General features: G+C 39.6%; 1 protein-coding gene across 1 annotated transcript in view; it reads left to right on the top strand.

Annotated features, from left to right (window-relative positions):
• The first annotated feature begins 6,415 nt into the window (after positions 1 to 6,415).
• Positions 6,416 to 12,069, top strand: part of LOC149843764 (U11/U12 small nuclear ribonucleoprotein) — a 31,762-nt gene continuing 26,108 nt past the window's right edge. Inside the window, exons 1-4 of the mRNA XM_090000054.1 lie at positions 6,416 to 6,538; positions 7,197 to 7,376; positions 7,473 to 7,893; positions 8,061 to 8,144. Coding sequence (XP_089856180.1) covers positions 7,225 to 7,376; positions 7,473 to 7,893; positions 8,061 to 8,144 — 657 coding nt within the window. The 5' untranslated portion in view covers positions 6,416 to 6,538; positions 7,197 to 7,224. The remainder of the gene's footprint in view (positions 6,539 to 7,196; positions 7,377 to 7,472; positions 7,894 to 8,060; positions 8,145 to 12,069) is intronic.

Raw genomic sequence — 12,069 nt, forward strand, 5'->3', positions numbered from 1 at the left:
AGAAACAACCTGCATTAATATAAAATCCAGAGTGGGATCAAATGGTGTACCCATACCTCCATTCTACATGATATATCCCACAAATGCCTACCTGAATCCAGTCCCGTTTAGGTGGGAACCAACATTCCAAACGTCTCCACCTTTGTTGTTATAGGGTCTCCAAAGTTCTTTAAAATGCATAGGGCATTCTCTCTCAGCACGTTAAGGCCTTCCTTCCTAAGTTTTCCAAATGACCCATATCACCATCTGGAACGACCTTTCCCAGCTCCACCTAATGTGTTTGTTTCTAAACTTGGTAGTAAACCATGATCAGTTGCTGAGATTCTCCCTTGGGCGCCATGTATAAGTTTGTTGTCCACTGCAATTGGACACCCAACAAACAAGTGATTATAATCTTCAACAGCAGTCTCACAAAGCTCGCAGCTACTCGGGAAGTGGAGGCCCTGCCTATGGAGTTCTTCCTATGGGAGCAAACAATTCTCCAGGCCCATCGTAGGGTGATGGCTGCCTGTTGAAATGCTTTTTTCACCCATACAAATTTGAAGATTTGGTTTTTTCCCCATGCTCTCTAGTTGCCTCCCATGCTGATTTGACTGAGAAGTCTTCCACCAGTAACCTTAGACGATCTGGGCTCTTTGGTGACCAGCTTTGTGCATTGATGGTTTCTCTTATTGAGTCTGTTATACAAAGCGCATATTCCACATAACAATTGGGGGCTCGACTACTATCAATTTGCTATTGAACTTTGATGGCTCTCAAACTATGATGCATAACCTTCTTAGTATTTGGTGGGAGAAGGTTCACAAGAGGACTTTTTGCTCTCAAACTATGATGCATAACCTTCTTAGTATTTGGTGGGAGAAGGTTCAAAATGCGACTTTTTCCCTCTCTCCAATCTTCCATATGGTGTGCTCCAAAATGGCGGTTGCCCCATGCTTAACTCATTTTCACCCAGTAGAGCCTCTTCCATTACGTCTGGAACCCATAATGATTCCGCTTTTAGATATTTGACAACGATCGACTGCATCCATGGGGTGTACATGGATTTGCAACCTTCCAAGCTAATTTAGCCTGACACACTGTATTCATTTCCTTTAAATTGCTGATACCAAGGCCCCCTTCCTCTTAAAGCTTAGAAACCTTCTCCCAACACATAAGGTGAGCATGATCCTTTGATGCTCATTTTGCCATAAAAAATTACAAATGATACTCTCTATGTCTCGAACCGAACTTTTGGAATAGGAAAAGTTGTAGTGCAGTGCTCTTTTGAATGGAAAATGCATCAAGTGTAAGAATGCACAATGTGCATTGACTTGATCGGTGACATGCGGTGGTATCATGGCACGCAATAGGCAACAATATCATCGTTAGTGCATCATTGTATGGCGGCGCAAACATGGAGAGTTGTTTGGTTAAGCAGTGCCAGCGGATCAGAAGATGTTGCCTTTAGAGATTTGGTTAAGGATCTCTCGGCTTGTAAGATGTCCCACACATAGCGGTTGGACGCACAGGGGTACGTGTGGGTTATGGTTAATTCTTTCAGGAATCACATTAGGTGATTCCAACCAAGTATGGTGACTCGGGGTTAGGTGAGTGAATGTGTAGGTGCCGACGAATGAGTCTGGGTGCTACTTTTTGTTATAGTGTTCAATCATCAACAGGTCTTCGAACTTAGGGTCACAAGGTCTTGTTCCTTCAACGACGGGGTTTGGCTGTAGTGTGCGCATGGAGTTGCAATGCATTGCATGGCATGCCAGGCTAAGGCAAGTTTGTGCCCCTTTCGAAAGTGATAGCTAGTATGAGACAACTATGCATTAAGTAACATGAACTAGATGAAATTTGCATTTGAAAATGCACTTGATCAGCTTCCACTAGGTAGCTACGCACGGGGTGGTGCACAGAGTCAATGAAAATGATTCAGCACATGAAAAAGTATTGGTGCATGGATTTTGGCCGTTAGGCTGTTCAGACTAGGCAGTCTGACACCATCGCGGGTTTGCGAGAAATTTTGTGCCCGTGATAGAGTGATAGGAAGGCTTGCGATGGAAAGAAAGTACCGTCGCGCCACACTAGCTTATTGAAAAAGTAAGCTTGTGACAAATTAGACTAAGAGCAAAAAAATTCATGAAAACCTTGTTGTTTATGAAGTGCGACACTGAAGAGGATAATGATGGTTTATCTTGGTTACACAAATTTACGCAGTTGAAGTATTGTTGACCGAGTACAAAAGTAAAATGTTGGCATGATGATATGAGATATCTAGTATGCAGAATTGTAAAGTTGTTGTTCAATTGTCTAAAGAAACGTAGATAAGCCATAAACTCCTACCAGTTGTGTGTTAGGCTTGCAGGTGGAGCATGACATTTGCATTGTGCATGCAAAGAATACACGTTGGATTCAACTGGATGGATTTGCAAATTTGGGTATGAAAGACTCAACTAAACTTTTATATTTTCTTCCAAGATTATGGGATAGCGGAGTGTCCATCTTGAGCAGAATGCTCATTATTTTGGTGCCTTGACTTGGTAGTTCTTCTGTGAATTGTGTGTGCAAAAAAAATTGTTATCCATGGCTCATCGATTTAGTTCTCGTGGAAACATTTTGTTGATTCCGAGAGAGAGTTACAGTATGCTGACTCTAGATGAGAGTTGCAACGTTGGGCAAAGTGCCCAGGAAGACATTTTGAAGGACCACTTTGGGGTGATACGCAAGTAGGCGTCCCCCCACTTGAAGACTAGTTTGGACCGTTGGAAAACTGCAAGTTGGTGCCTTAAGAGAGTTGATATCTCTGCAACATGCATTGGTGGTCGTCTTTCTCTGTGAGGACCATGAAGGGCTTGGAGTTACCCTTGCTGGGGTTGGAAGGCACCCCAGTCATGAGCATGAAGACAAGTTTATCGTGCAGACAAGGATGATCTGCTTGTGTATGAGACTACACTGAGGTCTCACGAGCAAAGAATACTCGATGTTGATAAAACAGAAGACCACTGTCTAAGTGATTGGAGGCACGTTAAGGAATAAGACTTGGCGTGTTAAAGGTTACATCGATGGTGGTTGGAAATCAGAACAAGTTGAGTAGGCTGAAAAAAGAAGAAGTAAACCAACGATAAGTACAAAGAGAAACTGACAAAACAATGAAGACTGTGTTCTTACCTGCAACGACATTGTAGATAATGACAATGGTTTGGGTGGGGTAGAATATCTAGAACCGAACTTTCAAAATAGGGCAAGTTGTAGTGTAGAGCTCTACTGAGTGAAAAATGCATCGAGTGTAAGAACGTGCGGTGTGCATTGGCTTGATTGGTGATGTGCAGTGGTAGCATGGCACACGATAGACAATGATATTGTCGTTAGTGCATCACTGTATGGCGGCACAGACGTGGATCATTATTTGGTTAAGTAGGGCCAACATATCAGAGGATGTTGCCTTTGGAGATTTGGTTAAGGACCTCTCAGCTTGCAAGATGTCCCACGCGTAGCGGTTGGATGCACGTGAGTGTGTGTGGGTTAGGGTTAATTCCTCAGGAATCACATTAGGTTATTCCAACAGAGTATGGTGACTCGGGGCTAGGCGAGTGAATGCTTAGGCACCGACGAATGAGTCAGAGTGGTGTTCTTCGCTATAGTGTTCAATCATCATCTGGTCTTCGGATTGAGGGACACAAGGTTTTGTTCCTTCAGTGGTGAGGTTTGGTTGTAGCATGCACATGGAGTTGTAATACGTTTTATGGCATGCCAGACTAAGGCAAATTTGTGCCCCTTTCAGAAGTGATAGCTGGTATGAGACAACTATGTACTATGTGACATGAACTAGATGAAATTCGTATTTGAAAATGCGCTTGATCAACTTCTGCTAGGCAGCTATGCACGACGCAAGGCCAATGAAAATGATTTAGCACATGAAAAAGTGTTGGTGCGCAGCCTTTGGCTGTTAGGCTGTTCGAACGGGGCAGTTTGAAGCTATCGTAGGTTTGCGAAAAATTCTATGCCTGTGACAAAGTGATCGGAAGGCTTGCAGCGGTAAGAAATGACTGTCCTGTCGTGCCTCACTGACTTATTGAAAAAGTAAGTCAGTGACATTCTATGGGTTTTATAATATTCAATAATTTTTTTTTAATCCAAACCAATATAGGAGAAAGGATTGAAAAACCAAACTTATCAACACCACTCTAGAGTTGTTTTTCATTCTACATTTTCAGCTTAGCTTGGAACTTTGTAACCAGAGGCTGCCCGTTTCATTTGCCCCTTAAAAATTGGCAAACCCAAGTAAGCAAGAGGTAGGTCTTTGCTCTGCCAACCACTCTCTAACTAAAAATGGTAATTGCACTGTTGTAGGACAAATTGCAAGGGACAAAAGTAGTTTTGTCTTCGCTTATTTGGAGTCCAGATGCCGCCTCAAATTATTCTATGCTTTCCAGGAAATTAGGTAGTGATTGTTTATTGTCTTGTAAGAGAACATTGCATCATTTGCATGAAATGAATGGTGTCACTCAAATTCTTTGACGGATGCAAGAAGGATGAGCCCCTTTGATACCGAGTGATTGAGTTGTATCGTAAGTCTTTTCATGACAAGCAAAAAGAGATAATAAGACAATGAGTCTCCTTGTCTAATACCTCTACCATCCCAAAATTGCTTACTGGCCTTTCCATTTATAATCATTGCATAGGACATAGTTCTTATATATTTCATGATCTTATTAGACCAACTTCTATCTAAGCCAAAAAATCACAAACGATCCCATCATATGCCTTTGCGAGATTCGTCCTAAAAATCATTCATTTTTTCTTGCTAGAGTCCACCAAATCATGAGCCAAGAGAACACTTTTTAGGATACTCCTCTCTTTCAAGAAGGATACAATCCAATATCCCGCTTATTCTATTGATCATAACCTTAGATATAATCTTATAGACAAAGTTGGATAACCCAATAAGATGAATTTGACTTAATTTGTTTGCTCTCACTAGTTGGGGAATGAGAGCTATGTGAGTGCAATTAACTCTTTTAAGAAGTTTTTTTTGTCTGAAAGAAGTTTTTTATGGCCAATATTTTTGAAAAAAAAGTTCAGTTAATCATTTGGACCGAGGCACTACTAGAATCCAATTCAAATACTATGTTCTTTACTTCCTCATCGGTTACTTCTTGGACAAACATCCTATTCTCTTCTTTGTTGACCCTCATATTCTGCTCTCCCGTGATACGGTTCATATTGATATCTGTCTTCTTTAATTTTCTCTTAAGAACGAATCACAAAGCCATCTTTCAGGGTAAGAGAGGTAATACACAATATACATAGTTTATTTAATAGGAAACTTGTTTTGAATCATGTGATTATAACAAGTTATTAGGTTTTTAAAGAGATCTAAAAAACAATAGCCCGCAATGTGCCAAAATTTTATAATTGAGAATATCACATTTTTACATAAAAAAAACATGGTCCAAGACTTAATCATTAGCAAATAAACCATGCTAAACACATCAAAATTTTGGCTCATTAGTTTTTATTTTTCCATATATATATAAAATGGGGAACCTGCCTAGAATCCCCTTGTAGGGTTGGATTGAGTACAAACAAGTGGCTCTTATAAGTTTCGGACTCATTGATATGGTTTGCACATCCACACCAAATACTCCTCTCATGTTAAATACAATTGTAGTACCGTGGAGGTAGGGCTGGTAAATGAGTGGAACAAACCAAACAGGATATTTTCAGGCTTGGCTCATTTATCATGAGACCAAGCTCGTATCTCGGCTCATGTTCATGTTTAGCCTAGCCAAGCTCTGCTTATCCCCTGAACAAGGTGAACCAAACATGAGCTGGTCGTGTAAAAAATTTTCATGTTATTTATACATGAAATATATATTTTATATATTTTACTTAAAATATATGTTTTATATATTAAATCTAATTTTTACTTGTATATATTTTCATGGATCCTTCTCTTTATATATTACAGTTAAAATATATGTCACATAAAAAATTAGTTTTATCTATGAGCTCACTTGAGTGGAGCCGAACACCCTGTGTTTGGGCTCGACTCATTTAAGCTAAACGACCTGCTGGCAGCTAGCCTCACTAGCTGTATGAGAGGATCACAAGCTCGTGGCAAGCCGAATTGAGCCGAGTCACGAGCTGTTCGGTCCGTTTACCAGCCCTATCTGGTTTATGCTCATATTAGCCTTTGTGGGGTCGTTCTCATCTGAGCGGAACTCAATTCTTGGTTTCCTAGGAGTTACGAACCTTTTGCCTTTTTTGATATATCCAAACATCCAAAAGATTTTCTGGGTTCTCTGGCGTTCGTTTTTTGCAATTTTCACAGTAAATCCAGGAAATCGTTTTCCCAGTAACCTGATATATCAAACGGCTTCTTCTTTGCGCCAAACAGGCTTGTAGACGTTCTTCAAAGATCAGGGATGTTTTCCGGAGCGTTGGTCCTGCAAGAGCAACGGTTGGAAGTCTCCGAGAGGTGAGCTTCGGCCAACAGGCGACAGTTGCGACTTCTCCGGCGACCGGAGCTTCCACTGGCTACGCGAATACGGTGTGTGTGTGTGTGTGTGTGTGTGTGTGTGTGTGTGTGTGTGTGTGATTAGTAAAAATATTGCTGCACTAAGGGGATGGGGGCGTTTGGGTGAACCCAGCAATTTCCCGGTTTATCTCACTTTTCTGGATAAGTGGGTGCGGTCCAATTGCAAACAACACCTTTGTAATTTGTTCGCTTTCTGATTCGTGAATACCCATTATGCGGATGCTGAACTCGGATCATCGAAGAAATTGGTTGGGCTCTAACGATTAGTTTCCCAGCGTCACAACCAAGGATGAGAAAATCAGAAAACCTGTTCCGTTGCCAAACAGTGGGATGCGACAAGAGTTGCTCCCAGCCTGGAAAATCGAGAATCCCTTCTCGTTTAACTGGGGAAGCAGGAGTGATGGGGATAGAATCAGACCTCCACAACATGCATTTTTTCCATCGGTTGCTGCATAAATGCTTCATGGCCTATTCATCATTCATCAATTCTAAACTTTGTAATTGCAGGTGTCTGGTTCCTTCAATTCTTTTTGTGCTCTTTCTTTCTATCATGATGGCACACACATACTTTTTTTTGTCAAGTATGAGTGATTTATGTGTTTGGATTAGAAGTGGTGCATTTAATTGTGTTTTGCAATATTGACAAGTTTTATGCCTTTCAATGTTGCAGTTGACCTGTTCTTCTTCGTTGGTGCATAATGTTTCCGCCTCCGATACCGACTGCGGTGCCTCCTCCTGGGCGGCAGATGATTCATGATGTGCCTTTTGCAGTCAGTCAGTTTTGGCAGCAAGGTTGCCTTACTGAGAATCTGAATAAATTGCGGGATACCATTGATCTAGCAAAAGCAATGTAGGTCATTGTCTGTTTGTTTTTTCTTGTTGATATATGTTTTTTTTGGTTCTCAATTACTTACTGTTACTCTTGTGAGAATTGTCTTTTTGGTAGGCACCAAGAATTGGAGGCTATATTGTTGACCAAAGGTTCTGATCCAATCACAGAAGAATCGGATGGAAAGTCCTCCGATGTAACATTTGAAAAAGATTTGTCACCTTTATCTGGTCCTGTTTCAGCAAAAGACCAAGAAGATTCAAGTGGCAGGCATGAAGTTCTTCGTTTGTTTTATGAAGTGATCGAGGCAAAGAAAATCAACTTAGGAATGCAAGAGTCTCTTTCTTTGGAAGCTGCAAACTCCTTGCTTTCGGCTTTGAGAGATCAGCTGTTGCCTTTTGATGTTGTCACAAGTCAAAATAATTCGTGGGAGGAGAGATCTATGGCAGTGAGATTGGCTAACAGGGTGCAGAAGTGTAAACGCAACAAACTCTGGAGGAAGAGAAAGCAGAAGCGAGTAGCTGAAATGCTTTGCAAGGTATCTCCCGGTGGTGCTATAACTTCTACATTTGCATTGAAATGTCTAATTACACTAATCCTTTGTTTCTCTGACTAACAAAAAAAAAGTAGCTTGTTTCTTTGTGGTGTTTTGTCAAGTTAACTTGCAAGAGTTTTGGTGATATTGTTTCTTTGATCATCTTGTAGGAGAGAGAAAGGTATGACCAAGTTGACCAAGATGCTGATGAATGGAGGGCAAGAGAGATTGCAAAAGATATTGCCAAACGCAAGGTGATTTACTGTTATTACATCTTGAGATTAATTTACATAATATTTAATAATTCCAAGCATGATGCTGCTTACAAATTGTGTGTTAAGAAACCATGGCTGTATAAATTTCATTACCAATTTACATAGTGATAAAGACTTAACATAAATGTGATGCTTGATTTGATGATGGAAAGAACCAGAAAAATGTGACTTGAACGTGGCATTGCAGGATTATCTTCAGATTCTTTGTACCAGTGTTTGAACTTTGTGTTGCCGTGTCATCACATAGATGAGGCTGTGCCTAGGTGCATTGCCAGTGAGAGATGAGAACCTTGGTTATTTATTGAAAATGAGCCAACTTGATTGGTTTGTAAGATTTGATGCAGCAGTTACATTGTCATGTTGGCTTTTCTTGCTTTTTTTTTTGGTGTTTGCACCTTGCAATCCTAAGTATCATTACACTGTTCTTGCCATTAAAAACTCATTTGGTTCTAAATTTCTAATATGTTCAGCAGCTAACATGATTTGAGGTTGAAATCTTTGCTTTGTATTCTTGATGAATTTGCTTGTCATGTTATCCTCTAATTTGCTTCTGTTTATCAGAGACATAATATGTCATTGACAAGCCTGACAAGATAAAGTTGCCTTATTAAGTTTGGAACCTTATCTTGACGAGATTACAAGATTTACAGCAGAAATTTAGAAGTAAATTTAAGTGTTAGAGGGAACATATCATGGTGCTCGGTTGACCATCCCTAAATTGCTGAGCCTGAATACCTAAGAATGATGCAAACACCCCAGGCATTTTATAGCAACAGCGTGGCTGAATTGGTCAATGAACTATTCAAGATAGACTGGATTATCCTTTGACATTGTTTTAGTCTACATACAACAAAAAGAAGATGGGTTAGCAGCTGCTGTATGCTACTACTGGGATAAAAACCCATGGGTAGTGAGGAAATTCTAAACTTTTTGACCATGCTCCGAACAAGGCTCTGGGTTGACCATACTCAAACAAAACGAAAACCATGGAAGGTAGACTTGTGCTAGAAAGATGTCATGAACCCATAGAATGCATTCTTTAGTTGAGACACTTTTTGGTGCTCCATGGTGGTCGGTTCAAATAGATCTGCATGTAACCAGGTTATTTTACTGTCTAGTTGCGAGATGTCCTAGCCATGAGCTAATGCTACAATAAGAACCATCCTACTGTACTAGCTTGGTGATTGTGAAAATGCTTGTATGAAATTGATTCCCAGAATTTTGATACAACCCTTTGCAGCCAAATATGTTTTATTGAAGAGAACCATCTGAATTCATTTTTTTGTTAAAAATCCATTTAAAACCCACAATATTTATATCAGGTTTGTGAGGAACTAGGAACCATGTCTGGGTTCGTCGAGGAGCAGCAAGTTCATCTCTCCTGGTTGCACAGCATCTAGGATCATCCATTGCCGCCTTAGCAGATTTTGGCTCAGAATGAGATATTCAATTTTTCCATGAAATATTTTGGATTGTATTCCACGGTACCATGTTTAGATCATGTCATCATAGCGTGGCTTGCTGAGACTGGGTTAGACATCAACATGGCATGCTGCATTAGTGTGGCTTGTTGAGACTGGGTTAGACAGCAACATGGCATGCTGTGTATGAAGATCACTTGGCATGTCTATTGAACCATTTTGTTTTACATCATGTCTTGAATATTTCAGTTTGAAACAATCATGGTTTCAGACAAGCTACTAATCTGGGTTTGATTATGATCAACTTGTGCAAAATTTTCATGGTGGTAAATTTCTCCACAAATGGTGCATTGTGTTCTACACCACCAGGATCCAAGTTGGTGAATTGATCAGCATCTCCAAAATTTGTTTAAGGTGGTGAACCTGAAACATCTTGTGAGCACTCTGGTCCGGCAATTTGTAATGGCTGGACCTGAAACTTAAAAGTTCTTTGGACCTTCAAATTGAATGGTTGGATTTTTAAATGGAACTGAGATTCTTGATTTAGCTCTCTCTCTCTCTCCTATAGGCCATTCAGAAAATTTAGCGAATTTGGCATTAGTTTCAGAATTAGTGGATAACCTTTCTGAATTTTGGAAATGTATAGTGGTTTCATCGAAAACCATGTCTAGTTACATATACACATCCTATTGGCAGACAGGGACATTGATAACAGATGTATATGACACTGTAACCATTAAGAGGCATGTCATTGATCTTTGATCGAATTTATCCTGTTAGGTATGGGAAGCATCGATACCCAAAAACACACATGTAATCAAAATTTCCTGTCCTACCAAATAGTCATAAGAGTAAACCTAACTGTTGGGAGTGACTGAGATAGTGGAATCATCAGTAATAAAACACTTTATAAACTCATAAAAGTAAAGCCAACTTGTTGGAAGTGATGGGATGCATATCTGATATTGCTTGTACGATGTACTTTTATGATAAATTGATAATGGATTTGTTTCTTTTCTAGTAACAGAATCAGTGCTAGTTGTAAATAAGCACACAAATATTGGTGGCAATCAAGTCTACTAAGGACTTGATAAGAACATTCACTTATAAGATGCACTAAGGCACATAAATATCACAAAATGCACTAAGGCACACATACAAAATATAAATCTTTATTAAGAGGAATCCTCACTAAAAACCACACTTTATAATGGGGCATTTACTCCAACATATATACACAATAGAAAGAGGATTAAATAGAGCCGTTGGGAGCTGCCCAACGGCTAGTCAACAAGTCAAACCAGAAAAAAAAAATAAAAATGAAAAGAAAAAAAATGAAAGAAAGACAAATAAAATAAAAAATTACAAAAGAGAATCCATTTATATATAGCATATACTTATATATATATACACACACACACATATATAGTCAAGCATATACGTATGTACAAGACATGAATTTCTAACAGTCCCCCTCAAACTTATGGTGCAATCATCGAAAGTTTGTTAAGAAGAATGTTTAATCTTGGCGAGCACAAAGCCTTGGTGAAGAAATCAGAAAGTTGATATTCTGATGTCACATAGGAAAGATCAATAGTCTTCTTTAAGTATTCTTCACGAACAAAGTGACAGTCTATTTCTATATGCTTAGTCCGTTCATGAAACGTGTGATTCCGAGCAATGTATATGAAACTCTTGTTGTCACAACATAATCTCGTAGGATTCTGAAGATGAACTCCCATATCTGAAATTAGTTGTTTGAGCCACACGATCTCCATGGTGGTGGTGGCCATTGCTCTATACTCAGCTTCTGTAGATGATAGCGACACTTTTTGTTGTTTTTTGCACTTCCAAAGAATCAAGGACTCTCCTAAAAATACACAAAAACCAGTTGTTGAACGCCTGTTATTCGGATCCCCTCCCCAATCAGCATCTGAGTAAGCGATGAAGTCTAATGAGGAAAAATATGATAGACTCCCTTATTGATGGTGCCTTTAATGTATTTGGTGATTCTCATGACTGCACCCATATGAGCTGATGTTAGAGTATGCTGAAACTGACTGGCCACGTGGACAACATGAGCTATATCAGGTCTTGTAATACTTAGATACATAAGAGATCTGTTAAGATAAATCGACTACTTCAGAGTTTTATCTATGCTTAAGGTTGTTTTTTATATTTTATAAATAATAAGGGACCTAAATGTAATTTTATTCTTTTGGCTAATCTCTACTTAAATAGGAGATTAGACCTAATTCAACAATGAGAACGTCTCTTCCTCTCTCTCCCTTTTCTCTCTCTCATCTCTTAGTTTTCTATTGTACCAGTTTACATGGTATCAGAGCGGACGTCATTGGGAACATGACTTCTGGTTCTGCGCCAAACCTTGCGTGAAGGTCATCGAATCGCGTGACTTCGAGATCGCGTGAAGGTGGATCGCGTGAAGGTGGATCGCGTGAAGAAGATCAGGTAAGGTGTGTTCA

Source organism: Nuphar pumila, chromosome 3 (genome assembly GCF_984573655.1).
Source record: "Nuphar pumila chromosome 3, dmNupPumi1.hap1.1, whole genome shotgun sequence".
Classification (NCBI taxonomy): Eukaryota; Viridiplantae; Streptophyta; class Magnoliopsida; order Nymphaeales; family Nymphaeaceae; genus Nuphar; species Nuphar pumila.